At 47.2% G+C, this 17,873-nt stretch overlaps 1 protein-coding gene across 2 annotated transcripts; it reads right to left on the reverse strand.

Annotated features, from left to right (window-relative positions):
* Nucleotides 1–319: 319 nt before the first annotated feature.
* ATP6AP2 (ATPase H+ transporting accessory protein 2) lies at nucleotides 320–13,337 on the reverse strand. Of its 2 annotated transcripts, none has more exons than XM_036460513.2 (9): nucleotides 13,169–13,335; nucleotides 8,722–8,852; nucleotides 7,889–8,020; nucleotides 5,497–5,592; nucleotides 5,212–5,349; nucleotides 3,573–3,626; nucleotides 2,545–2,694; nucleotides 1,631–1,750; nucleotides 320–1,333 (listed from the first exon to the last, which is right to left on the reverse strand). In XM_036460513.2, the coding sequence occupies exons 1-9, from the start codon at nucleotides 13,206–13,208 to the stop codon at nucleotides 1,139–1,141; spliced, it is 1,056 nt and encodes a 351-aa protein (XP_036316406.1). In that variant the 5' UTR covers nucleotides 13,209–13,335; the 3' UTR covers nucleotides 320–1,138. The 2 variants fall into 2 exon arrangements, with proteins under 2 accessions (XP_036316406.1, XP_036316408.1); XM_036460515.2 differs by lacking the exon at nucleotides 320–1,333 and adding an exon at nucleotides 1,551–1,595 and having other exon boundaries at nucleotides 13,169–13,337.
* Nucleotides 13,338–17,873: the final 4,536 nt, after the last annotated feature.

A 17,873-nucleotide genomic window follows, 5' to 3' on the forward strand; every position in this document is an offset into this window, starting at 1 on the left:
AACCTCTGCTTTGGATAGTCCTTCATATTCTAACCAATTAGTTGCTTATTCGTCTGAAAATTATATACTATAGGGAAATTTAAGCCTTTCCTTCCTAATGTCTAGTTTGAATTGATCATATATTCTGTATAAATGCAATCACAGGAGTGGTGATCAAAGTGTCCACCTTCTATTTGGTACCACAGGAGGCAGTGAGAATAAACAGATGTTAAAAAGAAGCATGAAACTGTGTAACAAAATGACCAATTCCGATGACATAAAATCCTGTTTAGGTAGGGTTTTACCATATAAAATAGATTTAGTATTGAAATGACACAGATTTGGAATCATTAACTTTATTTGTCACTCTTCACAGACATTGGTCCACTTCCACATTAAAAGTAGGAACATCTAAACTTAGTCTTCGATAACGACATTGTACCACAAACCATAGTAACTTACAGAGAAAAGTTATTGAGATAAAAGAGATTTTTATATTCATGACCTTAGACATCCCCCAAATATCTGTCCTATCTGTATAATTATGAGGCCTTATAACTCCACAAAGCTATTTCTTCTTAATTTAGTATTTTTAATAGCCACACTAGACCATCGGATCACCAAACTTTCAAGAGGCTGGAAAACAGATGCAGTTCCTAATCTAAGTGACTATATGCACATGCATAGTTTAGAGCTGCTTTAAAGTTAAAAGTCTTCTCTAATCTCAGAGATATTTACATCAAATTAAGACATTTATAGTAGCTCACAGTACATAACAACCCAATACCATTGTCACCTGTCCTGTGAGGAAGTTAAGCATTCATAATCTAATAAATTCAGTGCACTTTGTCAACATAAATAACACAAGCTATTCTAAACGTTTGACATTTATTTCAGTGCATTATTTTCAAATACTAAATGGAATGAAATTATAATTACTGGTTATATCATAATTGAGCATATTACGGAATCTGTTACACAAACAATTCACATCAATACTCTAGTTCATTCTAAAACAACTTCACAGGCACACACAAAATAGAGAACAAAATTTGCTTTAAAAAAAATTTAAAGTATACTGTCAACTTTACACTGAAAGATTTATTTTCACAAAACAGTCTATTTCCAAACCCCTTTTCTAAGTTTGACTTGAGAAAGTTCAATCCATCCGAATCTTCTGGTTTGTCATCCTGTAAATGATGCTATCGTATCCAGGATCCATGTTCCAAATATTGTAAGAGGTGATAATCACAGCCAAGGCCAAGCCGATCATTATCCAAAGCACCATGTTGAAAATCACTGAATACTCAAAATTATACTTATAAGCAAGATTATAGGGGCTTGATGGGTTCTTCTACAGAGAAGAAAGAAAAGGGAGAGGGAAGAATTTTAAGAGGAAATTACCCAATGCAGCAGCTCCGATTCATCTCTATCAGGCATTTACTCCTAAGTGGGTAAGAGCTTGTTGAGGGGGGACCAGGAGGGAGCTTGCAAGGAGGAGCACACGCTCTGCTGACTGAGCGCGAGCAGGTTCAACTGCCACCGGTGACTTAAGGTTTAGCGGGGTTTTCAAGTGAATGTCACAGTTTTAAAGCAGGATCTGAAAACGTCCTTACCTCTTGTTTTGCCTCAAGGATAGTCCTTTCCTTACCTCTTGTTTTGCTTCAAGGATAGTCCTTGTCTTCCTCACAAGGGATGTGTCGAAGGATCTGACAGTCACCAGCTCTACCACTGCATTCCCACCATAGAGACCATACATGTCATCTGCAAACTGAGCAGTCAGTGACATTACGTAAATCTTAACTACATGTTTATTTAAATTATTTGTAAAGCTTCTATGCACCTACAAGAACAACATACCTACCTATTGGCTCATGAAATACAAGCTTAGAACTGGCAAGTCTTAAACGTTTCAACATACATTCAAATGTTCCAAATAACTTGAAGGGCCTGGATTTTTGGCATATAAGTTGGGAGAAGGGAAGAAGGGAAGGGAAATGAAAGAATCTTCCTAAACGGTCTCTGGTTCATCAAAACATTTAACTGGGAAACCTCATTAAAGAATTACAGGCGAGTAATTTCAAGAGCAAGAGAAATGAGCGTTTATTACCTACCTACTGAATGTCTGCTACCAGCTTGGTGCTCCCCTTTGATTATTTCAGTGTGTAATGGGGACAGGGGTTCGGTGGGGAAGATGAAAAGTCCCAGTAATGGATGGCAGTGGTGGTTGCACGGCAATTTGAATGTACTTAATGTGACAGAAGTCTATGCTTAAAAATGATCAAGTGGTAAGTTTTATGTTACATATATTTTAGCACAATGAGAAGAAAAAGGTATTGGGCTGGAGTTATCCATCATTTCCTACGCTGCCTCTGCCAGCATTCCAGACGTCCCAGTATACATATACATCTTTGCTGTACTCTATCCTGGCCCACTAAAATCAGAAGTTCTCCAAAGAGCATGAGTTCAAACAACATTAAATATTCCACTAAACAGACTTTTCCATTAAGAGGCTAAAAGTGAGATGGTCATATTGTAACCTCTCATACCCCACTGATAATTTACCTTTTGTAGAGCATCAACAAGGATCTTAGAAGCATCTCTGAATTGTTCAGAATCTTCTCCGTAATGTTTCCCAATTTCATCCAAACCTGCCAGCTCCAGTGAATATAAATCAGGAGAATGGTCCTTGGCTAGATGCTTATGTCGAGACAACTGAGGAGAGCAAAAAAACAAAATAAAGTGGATGAAGTCATATCAAACACAGCCAATTAAAGTTTTATGCCCAACTAAACTAGGCTGAACAGAACCAGCCCGTGTGCCACAATAGTCTAAAATGGAGCTGGTTTAAATGGGAGTTTCCAATAAATCCAACATAAATCTCATTTTTAAGAGCAGTTCCAGGACTACATGAATATTTAATAAAAGCTCTTTTTAAATTTTCTTTTAAAAACTTCAGATATGAAAGAACAGATGGTTGGACCAGTCTGATCCCAGAACACGAGCCATCAATGCTCAGAGCAGACACTTCCCACAGTAACTTACAGAGAAAAGTTACCCCCCGGTGGCCCCCGGACTGGGCTTCCAGCTCCCGGAGCCAGCCCTGCTGGAAAAGTTTGGGCAACGACTTCAGTAGACAGTGAACAGGTATGTTTTTCTGTTTCAGTCACAGGAAGATTTTTGTGAAAAAAATAATTCACCAAAAATACCCTTAAGGCAGATTTATTCCCTTCCTGACTGGGTGGACAGCTTTGTTAATCCAAACTGTTATTTCTATTTTCAATACAGGGTTTAAGTCTTAATGTCTCACAAGAAATCATAGCCGAGCCAGGGCTGCAGCCAGGGTGCCCACTTAAGTCCTGTGTTCTTGGAGGAGATACTTACTACCGCCTGAGAGCAGAAATCCAAGGTAAATTGACTAACATGAGTTCAAAATTCCCACCCCACCACCAATTCCTCCACTGGCATGGCAGCGCAAAGCCAGGGTGTATGTGGTCAAACTTTGCTATTGGCTCACTAGCATGCACAGGTTCTCTAGAAGCATCTTCTGGCACCAACATAATTGGAACTGAACAATCAGAGCAGCTACTCACCAAACTTGAAATGTCATGTAGAACTTGCAGTTCGGAAAGGAAGAGCAGATCGACCTGCAGAGCAAAAGAAATGCGCAGCGCCTTCAATATGCATCGCAGAGCTGAGCTGGCCACTTATCAGTGAGGCGCAGGTATCACACACGCTAAGCACATGAGCGAGCTTACGCAACAGTTGTCCTCCATTTGGTGGGTTCATTTCCATGGACAATACATGAGACATCACTTCCCACCAGAAAAGGGATGGCCATCCCCACCCAGTGACCACCACTCAGCTGGGTCTTAATTTATTTTTTAATGTTTTTATTGACTTTTTAAGAGAGTAAGGATAGGGGGTAAGGAGTGGAGGGAGGGAGGGAGGGAGGGAGGGAGAGAAACAGACAGACATCGATCAGTTGCCTCCTGCACACTCCCTGCTAGGGAATGTAACCCACAACCTGGGCAATTGTCCTGACTGGGAATTGAACAGGTGACCTTTTGGTACGGAATGACACTTAACCAACTGAGTCATCCCAGCCGGGGCACAATAGCCACATTTCTTTTTTCTTTTTTTAAAATATATTTTATTGATTTTTTACAGAGAGGAAGGGAGAGAGATAGCTAGAAACGTCAGTGAGAGAGAAACATCAACCAGCCGCCTCTTGCACACCCCATACTGGGGATGTGCCCGCAACCAATGTTCATGCCCCTGACCGGAATCAAACCCGGGACCTTTCAGTCCGCAGACCGACGCTCTACCACTGAGCCAAACCGGTTTCGGCAATAGCTACATTTCTGATAAAGCTATGATCAAGCATCTAAACTCTACAGTTTTTCCTCAGGATGTCAGAATGCTCTGGTACACTGCAGTGAGGCCCTGCCAGTGGCCCCGTTTGCCTACATCCCTTGAGCATGTCCTACATTGGAGAGTAAAGGACATGGTCCTGGTCAACCATAGGAGGAGGCAGCGAGGGTGCCAGACAGGTGGCGTGCCATGTGGTTAAGAGGGTGTGTGAGCGGGTGGTGAAACTGACAGACAGGAGTCATAAGTAAGGGTGGCTCCCTCCATTCGCTGTCAGAATAAACTAGAGCCCTGGCCAGTTTGGCTAGGTGGACAGCATGTCAGCCTGAGGACAGAAGGCTCCCGGGTCCTATTCCGGTCAAGGCTCAATCCCTGGCCCCAGGTGGGGCGTGTGCAGGAGGCAACCTATCGGTGCATCTCTCTCACAATGATGTTTCTCTGTCTCTCCCTCTCCCTTCCACTCTCTAAAACTCACTAGAAAAATATCCTAAGGTGAGGATTAGCAAAAAATAAAAAGTAGAAAAGAAACAAAGGAGAATGAACTAGAAACATGAGGGAACACATCAGAAGTGGCAGTGAATGAGGGCACCCACATTGCCAGAGTGGCCAGCTTCATCCACCGCCAGGTAAGTCCCGTGATTTCTGGTTTGTCCCGATTCACTGGTGACAACCCTCATTGGAGAATGTAACCCTGCTTACCACCACAGTTCAGCTCACCAGCGGCGTGGACTCACGCAGTCCACGAGAAAACTGCACTAAGGAAAGAAGAATCGACTCCAGCCATAAACTTGCAAAAGTCAGCAGCATAACAAATGGGAAAGCAGTAACGAGATTAATTTATGCGTCGGTAACTATACTTACTTCGTTGTTCCTGCTCAGGGAATTGAGGGGAAGTGAGTTGAGGACAGAGTTTTCTTGAAACAGGCGACTGCGGAGCTGTCGTAACGTTACTGAAAGATCTTCAAAAGCTGAGTTTGCCTTCCCCACCATGTACACTCTCTGCAAGAAGAATCCAAAAGTTTCAGCTGTGTCCTACAGAGTAAGTCCAATGTACCACGGCATTGTTCATAAAACTGGTTTTGAGTTTTCATTAACTAATGAAAGCTATTTTCTTAAAGCATCTTAAATAAAAAGTCTATCACTTACTTCCTCGCTGGGAGCCAGCTGCAAAACTACTGGCGTTTCTTCAGAAAATAAGGAGTGAATGGAATTTGCAACACTGTCCAGGTTGAAAGGAACCGCCTGAAATTGAAGAGGAGGACCTTAATTATTATCTCAACCAAAGTGCGAAGAAGAATCATTCAGATGGTATTAAAAAAGGAGCCTCAAAAAAAAAAAAAAAAAAAAAAAAAAAAAAAAAAGGCATCAGCATTTTCTAGGGAAATTCAAAAGACCCAAATCATATCCGAACACTGAGTCCTTTTGAGGGCACAGAAGGTCAGACAGCCACCTAGCGGGCCAATGAGCCTGTCCCCCAATGCGCCCCAACAGGAAATGACCTGCAAACACCACGGACACAATGCTGTCTTGCATAAACCATCATTTCCTGGTGGTCATGTGTGTATTTTAAACAGCAGTATATTTGGTCTCAATATTAATTAAACATTTGACAAAGAATGCATATTCTACAATAAAATATAAACTTTTACTCAGAAGGTCAGTGTACACCTGAAACGCGTAGAATGCCATTAACCAATGTCACCCCAATACATTTAATAAAAAGAAACCAGGTCAGAAGATTTTGAATTGAATTGTATTGAAAGAAACAGATCTCTTTTTTCTTTTTTCTTTTTCTTTTTTAAGAAATGTGTATTTATTTATTTTTATTTTTATTTTTTTAAATATATTTTATTGATTTTTACACAGAGAGGAATTGAGAGGGATAGAGAGTTAGAAATGTCAATGAGAGAAATACATCGACCAGCTGCCTCTTGCACACCCCCCACTGGGGATGTGCCCGCAACCAAGGTATGTGCCCTTGACCGGAATCGAACCCGGGACCTTTCGGTCCACAGGCCGACGCTCTATCCACTGAGCCAAACCGGTTTTGGCAGATCTCATTTTTCATTTCAAAATTTTAAAAATGTTTAATAAGACTTAGGGTTTGTCTTCAGATACACTGAAGACTCTTAGACAAGGCCTAAATTATGTCACAGAATTTCAAAGGGCTTTTATCGTAGGACTATGTGATATTAAACTGAAATAACTACTTGTGGTAAAACCTTCCTTGAACTTTTTTTTATTGAAGTGTAACATACATGCAATACAGTGCACAGACCTTGGGGTAACTGCTCAAGGAATGTTCACAAATGGATACACTCCTATAATCCCCCCAGATCCAGACAGAACGTGATCAGCACCCTAGAGCCTTCCCCATCAGTCACTCCACCACAAGAATAAGCACAAGTCTGACTTCTGTCCTCACAGATCTCTTTTTGCTCTCCCTTAGTTTTAACAATAAATTGTGATAATTTTCCCCACAAAATAATTATTTAATCTCAATATTATGGTACTAAAACAAGCACTGTAGCCCAGCTGGAGTGGCTCAGGGGTTGAGCATTGACCCATGAACCAAGAGGTTATGGTTGATTCCCGATCAGGGCACAGGCCTGGGTTGCAGGCTTGATCCCCAGTGTGGGGCGTGCAGGAGGCAGCCGATCCATGATTCTCATCATAGATGTTCCTATATCTCCTTCTCTGAAATCAATTAAAATATATACTTTTAAAAAAACAAGCAGTATAGTAGTAGTGGTTTTGCTTTAATGGAGATTTCTTACAGTGATTCCTTTTACTATTAAAAGGTTCATGTTTATAAGCAGCAAAGTAATGCTAACATGGTACAGGCAGAAATTATTGGGATTATATAAACCTTACTGATCAAATCCCACCACTCATGATGCTGTGAAACAAAATCATTTCCTCTTAGTCAAGATGCACATTAACTCTCCCCAAAATTCTCCTAAAGTGAGTTAATGAGCAAATGAAGAGAGAAGAACGTTCACGCTTGCGGGAGCATCCTGAGTCAACCACAGCTCTGCCCGTGCAGCAGCCACTCCGGCCTCAGGCTCAGGAGGGAACACTAGGACACGCACCTAGGGGAACGGCACACGTGGCCGGACAGTTGGAGGACTGGTGAGTCAGTGCTGCCTGCTGGGGAGGAAAAGGAGGGTCTCACAGCAGCTGTCAGCGCCTGCTGGAAGCTGGGAGGGAGGGAGGGAGCCTCCAGTCGCCTTCCAGAAAAATGAGGTGAATTCTGAAGGGAAAGTGACAAGATAACGCCCGAGACAGTGTCAGGGAGCCACGGCAACTGCTTTCCGTTTTCCGAGCCTGACTGTTCCGAGTGGGGCCATTTGTCTGCCGTTTATCTGAGACAGTGCTCCGTGCACGGGGCCAGACGAGCCTCCGCAAACTCCCAGCCGCCGCTCACTGCTTGTTCCAGTTGTTTCACTTATCAATCAGCGCACAGACAGACAGGCGCGGAGAACCGGCTCCTGGTGACAGCTGACAAGCAGTCACAGCGCTGGCTCCCGGTACTCACGTTCTGCAGCGGGTAGGAGATGACGCTGCCCGGGGGCAGTGCAAGCCGGTCCACGCCCTTCACCATCACCATCACCGTGGCCTGGGGACGATGGAAGAGGTTTCCCACAGCGAGGCCCGGCCAGGAAAGGTCCTGAAGGTGGAAAAGCGCCAAACTGCGCTGAGTTACCAATTCGGGGAAGCATGCTGGAGCTTCTGGGAAAACAGCTAAGACTGTGGTGAGCAAACTGCAGCTCGAGAGCCACATGCGGCTCTTTGGTTCCTTGAGTGTGGCTCTTCTACAAAATACCACGGTCAGTGCCCTTATAAAGGACCTGGAGCAAGAAATGGCCGCTGCTTAGAAGCCACCCAGCTAGTGTTCTGTAACAGCAGCAGGAACTAAACCAAATCTGTACTGAAAACAATAGAAGTATATGTCCTATTAACAGTGGGGCAGATGCATTCTCTTATATACGAAGAGTGTCACTACTATGAGTAAATTATTACATGGGCAATGATTTATAAGGATTTGGTTTCATAAGCCAAGCTTGTACTTATCCCAAATCTCCCTAACTACAAATGAGCCTTTTTACTTCTGCAACCTGTACCAAATATACCTATGTTTGCTTGTTGCTTTCTAGGGCTATTTGCAGAAATCAACAAAAATGCTTTTAGAAACAGCTCTAATTAAAAAAAAATATTAATTGATTTGAGAGAGAGAGAGAGAACATCGATTTGTTGTTCCACTTATTTATGCATTCATTGGTTGATTCCTGCATGTGCCCTGACCCGGGATGGAACCATATCGGGATGAGCTACCCGCCAGGGCCCAATACATATTTTTAATGCACGTACTTCTTTCACAGAGAAGCCCATGGACAGTGCCGCCACATCCGGGATGCGCTCCCCTGGGATAGGCCAGCTTCCATCGCGGAAAACAACGGACCCCGGAGATCTCAATATACTGAACTCGTTCCCCAAAACACCTGGAAGAGAGATTAGTAAGTGAATGATGAGCACATGAATCTTCTGCATCCATGTTGGAAAGTATGCAGCATGTTTCCCCATTCCCAGTGACTTAGCACACTAAATCATGATGGGACAAAACGCCGGATCGTAAATAAACATCAGAGTTCTATTTCAAGGTATCAAAGAATTGAAGCACACGCATCCTGCTGTAACAAAGACACAACTATGAAACTGGGTTCCCCGGATGATCTAGAGGGCTTCCTACACATGGCTCTTAACCAGGGGCACGTGGCAATCTGTCAAGTATTAGAAATCAGTGGCACTCTCCAGAATTTAAGAAACAAAAAACCAAACTCCAGCACAGACTACCAAGAATGAAATCTTAAAAACTCTACATTATTTCTACCATCGACCCTCTCTTCGAAATGCAAATTCACAAAATGTCCTAGCATTTCACCCTAAAACGTTAGTAGGTTAGTATCTTAGGGAAGATCAGATCTTTCATCCCTAGACAGACCTAGTGAAACGAGGCCAGTGAAGTGGGGGTGCATGTTACCAGTCAGGATACACAACACCAGGCTACAGAAACAAAACCCAGGAACTAGTATTCCCAGTGGACATATAAGGAAGGTGAGAAAAGGTATTTTGTAATAATAAAGTCAGCTAGTCTAGGGATATGAGGAGAAGCCCAGCCGGTGTGGTCCAGTAGTTGGCACTGACCATGTTTGGTGTTGCGGTGTTGACAGTGAACAAAAGGCCTCCGATGGTGCTGATAAAATGAGTTGCAATTCAGTGCAGCCACCAGAGCAGAAATTTCCAAACTGTTCTAACCCGAGGTGGACCAAACAAATGCGCAGGATGGAATAGCCGTTTGTAATGGGTACACATCTTGGTTCACTGAAGGAGTATTTTGCAAACTCTAAGGAAAATGGGCAGCAAGAGACGCTTTCTTTCAAAGCACACACATTAAAAAGCCACGTCTGCACCTGGAGTAGCCCTGCTTTGAGATGTGGCCCAGCAGTGTCACACTCAGTTCCTTTGCCGTGGCTTCATTATTTTTTTAAAGGTTTTCATTGTTTTTTTGTATTCTGTTTTCTCTTTTTTTTTTTATTGTCTAAAGTTTTACATATGTCTCCTTTTTCCCCCAATTGATACCCTTCCCAAGCCATTCCTACCCCGGGCAAGCCCCCACCGCCCCAGTGTCTGTGTCCATTGGTTATGCTAATATGCACGCACACAAGTTCATTGATTATTTTATTTATTTTTTAAATATATTTTATTGATTTTTTACAGAGAGGAAGAGAGAGGGATAGAGAGTTAGAAACATCGATGAGAGAGAATCATTGATCAGCTGCCTCTTGCACACCCCCTACTGGAGATGTGCCCGCAGCCAAGGTACATGCCCTCGACCAGAATCGAACCCGGGACCTCTCACTCCGCAGGCCGATGCTCTATCCACTGAGCCAAACCGGTTTTGGCTCATTGATTTTTTTAAAGAGAGGGAGACAGAAACATCAATGGTGAGGCAGAATCATTGACTGGCTGCCTCCTGCATGCCCCCCACTGGGGATCGAGCTCACAACTGAGGCCTGTGCCCTGACTGGGCATCGAACCGTGACCTCCTGGTTCATAGGTCGAAGCTCAGCCACTGAGCCACACCGGCTGGGCCTTTGCCTTGACTTTATAGTTAGATTCTCCTTCTGGTCCATACAGCAGTCCTGTGGGAGCCTAGAACTTTAGAGAACATCAGCCACAGACTCCAGACTTTGCAGGTTTCAATCCTTCCAGTACAAAACACAAAATCTGAACGTAGCTCCCCTAGACACATGTTTACCAAGCACACACTGGTATAATAGGTTACATATTCGTAATATATGCACAAAAGTTACAGTCTTTGAAAAGGAGAGGCCTGTATAGTATTTTCCCCAATTTAATCATCTGGAAATATCAGGCAAACCCAAAGCGAGGGTATTCTACAAAACACCTGACTGTTAATTGCTAGTCCAAAAAGTAAGTGCCCCCACTCTCCTAGTCTCCCTCTCTCTCCTGAGGCTGAAAGCTCCCCAACACACAGATGGCCCCCAGAGTTTGATTTTCAGCCTGGATTTCTCTTGAGCCTCAGACCTGCACCCCCAACAGTCTGCTGTGCCCCTCCCATGGGCCCCACCAGCCCCGTGGGTCTTTCAAAGCCAACAGGTTCGGAAAGGAACTGCCCAGCTTTCCATCCGTTCTCCCGTGGTCTCCACCCTCCAGGATGCCCGGCCAGCCACCCAGCTACTCCAACGGGGCGCCTTGAAATCCCTCCTCAGCACCACAGCTCACCCGTCCACCCCCTGAGTCCTTCCCACCCACGGCCAGTGCGCACGCTCAGGCCCTCGCCAGGCCTGGGGAACTAGCCGCCTTAAGACCTGCCTTCTGTCACCTCCTCAAAATACAGATCTGTTCATCCACCCTTCAGTTTAACCACCTCCACTCACTCCCAGAGCCTTGGGGAGCAAATGCAAGGGCACCTCACTAACATTACTTCTGGGGTCTCTCAACTGAACCCCTAACACTCAGACTGTGCTGCCAGAAATGCCTCCTTCCCACCCCAACCTCCCACGTGTGTCCTGTGAGCCTCCCAGGCTGAACCAGAGGCGGAGTCCCCCCCTTTGGGAACTGTGTTTTGACCTTGCGCCTTTCCTCTCCAGGCTGAACATGCGAACTTTTTCAGATACTCCTTGTGATGTGGTATTCATACCCTAACCCCCCTCCTCTAGTCTCTCTCTGACTTGGTCACCATTTTAAAGAACCTGTTCTTTTCACTAAGAGAGAAGTCTGGTCTCTTAAAAATGTCTTCCATTAAATCACCTTTAGTCATTGTGGAAAAAACTAATTGAACCTCAGCTGACAAGACCAAGCAATGCAACTGCTGACAGGATGCGATTCCTGGTCTGCATGGATGGACTACTACTCTGGTAGGAAAGCATGTTCAGACCATCCACCAAACCAAAAATAAACAAACAAAACCCCCTGAAACACAATAATATCATTTATAACACTAAACGTGGAATTAGCAATGTTCAGATAAATCATGGTGTGCAGATTTTTTAGGTTCAAAAATGAAATTTCAAAAATTAAAGTAGTCCTGGCCAGTTTGGCTCAGTGAATCGAGCGTCAGCCTCTGGACCAAATGGTCCGGGGTTTGATTCAGGTCAAGGGCATGTACATTGGTTGTGGGCTCCCCCTCCGCCCGGCCCTGGTTGGGGGCTCGTGCAGGAGGCCACCCATCAGGGTGTCTCTCCCACATCGATGTTTTGCTCTGTCTCTCCCTCTCTCTTCCACTCTCTCTAGTAATCAATGGAAAAATGTCCTCAGGTGAGGATTGACAAAACAAAAAGAAATTAAAATAAAAAGTTGCCCCCAAGTAACTTATAGATAGATCAGAATGACTTTCCAGAGACACAGAACAGCCCTAAAATCCAGGGGCAGGAAAAGGAGAACTAGCGTGAACACTGTGAAAAGAAGTAGAACTGTGCAAGCAGAGGCACAGGCTGGGGAGCGGAGCCCAATTCCTCCCAACTGTTTTCCACGCGCCAGGCCCCAGCCCCCTGATTCCCAGAGCGGCGGCCTCCCACCGCCTGGGCCACGGCGCCTGGGCTGGGAAGGCCCCCGCTCAGGAGAGCTGGTCTGGGTTCAAGTCCAGCCTTGCTGCTGCTGCCTGGCGGCGTTGGGCAATGTGCTTGGGCGTGCCCACTCTGTCCTGCGCAAGGGCTGCCGTGGAATCACACGAATGGCGTGATGCACAAGAGGCCGAACCCGGCTGCCTGCACGCCCCTGGCTGAACGGCGGGGAAGCCGGCTCCTCGGAAAGCCATGATCTGGCATGTGACCCCCAGACCGTGACTCACAGCCAGTTCCCGAACCCTGACAGTCGCTCACGGACCGGCCGCTGAGGGGCTCGGAGTCCCTTTAGAAACAGCCAGGCGTCAATGACCCCTCCAACTCTGTCTCCCGCAGCGATCACGGGGCCCGCGGCCAGGGAGGAAGACGCCAGGGAAACGGAAGAAACCAGCCGCTGACGGCAGCTAAGGAGTCCCTGCCCTTCGCGGACGGCTGCGGTCCGCACCCCATTGAGAAACGCCTCCCCGGGCCGGAGCCGGAAGAGGCCGGGGGGCGAGGCGGGCGGACGGCCTCCCGCGAGGAGGAAGGTGCGGCCGCTCAGACGCCCCCCGCCCGGCCCCGGCCCGGCCCGGCCCGGCCCGCCGGCCCCCGCCCGCACTGCGGCGCCCGCCCCCCGGAGCACCCGCCCGGCGCCCCGACCCCGCGGAGCGGGCCGCCCGCCCGGTCCTCACCCGCCACCACCAAGGGCAGAAGCGCGACGAGCACAGCCATGGCTCCGGCGGCCGCGGCGGTGCGGGAGGACCAGGAACCGGCGGGAGGACGCGAGCGACCACGGCGGCTCCGGGTGACGAGCTCCGGCGCTGCCCGAGCGCTGGGACCGCCCCACCGTCGCCGCGCTCACCGGTGCCGCGCGCTCCGCCAATCGCCGGCGACGCCGCGGCTTGCGGGGGAGGCGTGGCCGGCGCGCGTCGGGATAGTGGGCGGGTCTAACGCGATGGGTGGGCGGGCTAAGGTGACGGACGGGCGGCCCTTCGAATGGGAGACAGCAATCGCGGAGCCGGGCAGGCCCGCCCCCTGGCCCGTGACAGCTGGTCACGAGTTAGAGGGTCGCGCGGGCGGTCGCAGGTGTGGGGAGCGGACCCCGTGCCGCTCCCGGTGACGGGTGCCCACCGGCCGGCCGGCCCGGTCGCGTGGCTCTCCCTGCGCGGGGGTAGCCGCGGAAGCTGCGTGGCTGGTTTGGTCTCGCTCTATTGCCCAGATGCCGAGTTCCGGCGGGGAGGAAGCCGGGAGCCCTGTCCTCCACGTAGGGCCCCACGAGTAATTTTTAGGATGAATATTCACGGGACGTACTGACGCTAAAAAAAGAAATTGGTTGTTTGTCTGAAATTCACATATTCCTGGGCGGCCTGTGTGCGGATTGCTAAATGAGGTGACCCTATCTCCTAAGCTTGTCTGACTTCCTGATCGACCAGGAGTGACGTGACAGAAACATCAATTACTTCCTTCGTCCACTCACTGCGGGCTCCGTGAGGGCTACACATATTAATCAGACCAGGCCCGCCCTCCCCGCCGCTCTGCCCGTGCTGGGCGGAAAGAAGTAACGCAATGTAAACATCTGCAGTTAGAACCCCCGATTGCCAGCTGATGACCTTGAAAGATGGGTGCGTTCCCATAGGCAAGGGTAGGTGATGTGGGGAGGGGATCCTACCAGGTAGGAAACTAAGTTGTTGGGGAGGCAGCACACGGTGGAGTCACTTCTCTTCACATGCCCTGAAATTTCACTCCGTTCACCTCGCTGCCCAGCCTGGGACAAGTTCCAGACCGGGGCCTGGGAAGAGCTTGTCCTAAATGAACCTTACCTGGGGGCATAGTCAGCTGAAGGTGGAGCAGAGCGCCTGCGCACCCATCCAACCTAAAGGAACAGGGAAAGGAGTGGATTGTTCTGTTCTTGAAAGAGTTCCAGAACATTCTTCCGTCTTTTAATTTGAAGATGACCAAAAATATTGTAAATAGACTGGAATGAAATCCTTCCTCTTCCCCCTCTCGCAAGAAAACGTCAAAATCTCATCATCTCTCATGCTCTACCCATGTCTTTTTTTTTTTTAAGTATTTATTTTTTTAAATATATTTTATTGATTTTGTACAGAGAGGAAGGGAGAGAGATAGTTAGGAGCATCGATGAGAGAGAGTCATCGATCAGCTGCCTCTTGCACACCCCCTACTGGGGATATGCCCACAACCAAGGTACATGCCCTTGACCAGAATCTAACCCAGGACCCTTCAGTCCCCAAGCCCACGCTCTATCCATTGAGCCAAACCGGTCTCGGCTCTACCCATGTCTTGAGAAATAACATCCCTTGCTTAGCTAAGGGTGAATCTCTTCCCCTTTCAATCTAAGGCCCTTTTCCTCTGAGGTCTTAAAGCGGCAGTGCTGCCTCTTACAGCGGCAGAAGCCAGGAAGACAGCCTCTTGTTTCCCACACTGAGACTGAAACCTGGGGGAGGGCACATCCGTAAGGTCCCGTTCTGACCCGTCGGCAGCTCTGCTTCATGAAGGCAGCCCTTTGGATTCAATTGAGCGCTTTGTGAGGAACCGGTGATTCGGTTAACTTTCCCGTGAAGCGTTTAGGAGTGGATGTGTGAGTGGCAGGACACTGGTTGAAGGTATGACATGTAATGTTTGCCTAAAGCACATGTGTCAAACACAAGGCCCTCGGGCCAAATCCGTCCCGCCAGGCCTTGCAATGTGGCCCGCACCGCGCTGTCATCACTGCACTCCGCTGCGTTTCCATCACAATGACAGTTTATGACTGTTCAGTAAACCATTCGGCCCGCGATTTAGGCTGGATTTTAGATTTTGGCCCCTTCTCTGATTGAGTTCGACACCCCTAGCCTAAAAAGGAAGCCTCCTCCCTCACCACACCTCTCCTCCCAGGCCATTGCCCTGATGGGAGGAAGAATCAGAAAACAAAAACTTCAAACTCTTGGTTCTTGAGTTGCAGGAGAGGTACACATAATATTTGAAAGAATATATGCATAATTCAGTTTGCTTTCCTAACTCTTTTCCTCCGTCCCGTCCCTCCTCCCCACACCCCATTAATTCCAGCAGTAAATTCTGAGTGATCCCAGATAGAGCAGATGAGGTGGCCTGGTCCCTGCAAATCAGCCATCGGGGAGCCCTGTGGAGGCCAAGGTCATGTCATGCCCCAAGACCATGCAGCCCCCACTCAATTAAAATTAAGAATTTGTTTTCAAAAGCTAGCGCATACAACTCTGTAGAATGAAGAAGTGATGGGGGGGGGGGGAGGGGCGGAGTAACTTCACAGGGGAGAAACCTGACAAGAGACCTCAGCGAGGTGATCAAGGTGCCCGTCAACAATCACACACCATGTTGATGCTACACATCCAGATGTGATGTGAGGAAAATGGCGCTTCAGCCTGGCTGGCGTGGCTCACTGGTTGAACGTTGACCTATGAACAAGGTGGTCCTGGGTTCAATTTCTGGTCAGAGCACAGGCTGGGGTTGTGGGCTCCATCCATAGGAGGGGGCGTGCAGGAGGCAGCTGATCCATGATTCTCTCTCATCATTGATGTTTCTATCCCTCTCTCCCCCTCCCTTCTTCTTTCTGACATCAATTAAAAAAATTTTTTTAAGGGACTCAGCTATAAAAAATAAAATAAACTGGCCTTTGTCAGTTACAGCATTATTAAACTTTAATTGACGAGACCTGTTTCAACAGACATTTAATGTCTTGCCTTTACATGAAATGCTGCGCTACCCATCCATTTCACAGAATGTTTGCATATACACTGAGTGGCCAGATTATTATATGTTCAGAGACCATAATAATCTGGCCACTCAGTGTATCTTTTTAATAACTGCATCATATGTCATTGTGTAGATGCACCCTAATTTATTAGTTTCATCCCCTATTTTTGTATTTTGTGTGTTGGCAGAACCTAGATCCGCACCCAGTTCTGGTTAAGGCCAAAGCCCATGCCATTCCCAATACTTCTAGAATTTTCCGCAAGATTGAAACTGGGAGTCTAAATACCAGGGGCTCATCGTGGCTGCTGCTCTCTCCCCAGTTCCTGTTTGTCTGGGGGTCCATTCTAGACCTCAACTGACCTGTCCCCTCTGGGTCAGCTTGAAAGGGTTCCCCATCCTGGTTCCGCGTGTGGTTTCCTGACCAAACATAAGGAATGCTGCTGTTACAACCTAATTTTCAACCTGGGAAGGTGGCAAGATCCGATCGTCAGAATATGAAGTTAAATCTAACCTCATGCATCACGCAGTACAGTGAACATCCTAATTAATAATTCAGAGCGCCGAGTGCGGCGTGGGGAGGCCCTGCTTGTGGAACAATTTGCTGCCTTCGCTGCACTGCACTCACCTTTCACCCACCAAGCCAGGAAGTGGCGACCGTATATTAATAACAATTAATATTAATTAATATAATAATAATTTCTCAATGGTAATGCCACTGACTAAACTTCTTTACGTTTCATCTTCTGAGGCGATGAAGATTTTGATGTGGATTTTTGCCTTCATTATAGTGTTTTATAGTCTATGTTCCTAAGAACTAGGTCAGACTTTGCTTTATGGCTGTAATTTATTTTGGAGTGCCTGATATTTACATTCCTAAGCGAGCAGTACATACAGTATATAATGCCATATTAACACTGGAGCTTTAAGTTAGAGGAGTTATTTTTTTAATTGAAATAACAACTCAGCCCCATTCTATACATAGCCCGATGTAACTTAATTGTTTCTAAATGAACTCATCTGCCATTTCCCTCCTGCGGGATCAGTCGTTCCCACCCCACACACCTCCTCCTCGGCGCCCAGCCAGCCAAAGGTCAGTTCCATCGTTTCTGATCCTCCAGAACATTTTGTATGCTTTACCTTATGCAGCAGGCGCCTCCTAAGTTGGGATTTGAATTTGTTTCTAGCCAAGAGAAGCTGCATGGTAAAATCTGTTATTTGTAATTGGCAAGGATTGCAAACAACTGCTACCGGAAAGGGGCCTGGGCCTGGAGCAGGTCTGCCTCAGGCCGGCGGTGGTGTGTGGCTTCTTGACTTCGTGCCGGAAAGATTTCACCAGCGAGTCCCCGTGACTGTGAGAGTGTGTTTGTCACAGCGGGGGCTGGGCGACCAGGAAGGGCCAGGATAGAGTAAGCCACAGGGGAGCTTGGGTGGGGCTGCTTCCTCACTGAGAAGCCAGGGGAAAGATGCCTTGGGCAGGTTCAGGGGGCTAGCCCCGGACCAGCTGCCGCTGCCCATTGCTCCCCCAGATGCAAGTCTTTTGGACTCCCTTAGAGGTTAGGAGGTGCATGGCTGTGGGGATGAAGTGGGGGAGGAAGAGGATTTTAAAGGCTGGGAGTTTAGGGGAGGTCTTAGGGAAGGGTCTCAATAGACTATTCTTCAGCTTTTCCA

Source organism: Pipistrellus kuhlii, unplaced genomic scaffold (genome assembly GCF_014108245.1).
Source record: "Pipistrellus kuhlii isolate mPipKuh1 unplaced genomic scaffold, mPipKuh1.p scaffold_m20_p_32, whole genome shotgun sequence".
In the NCBI taxonomy this organism is placed as follows: Eukaryota; Metazoa; Chordata; class Mammalia; order Chiroptera; family Vespertilionidae; genus Pipistrellus; species Pipistrellus kuhlii.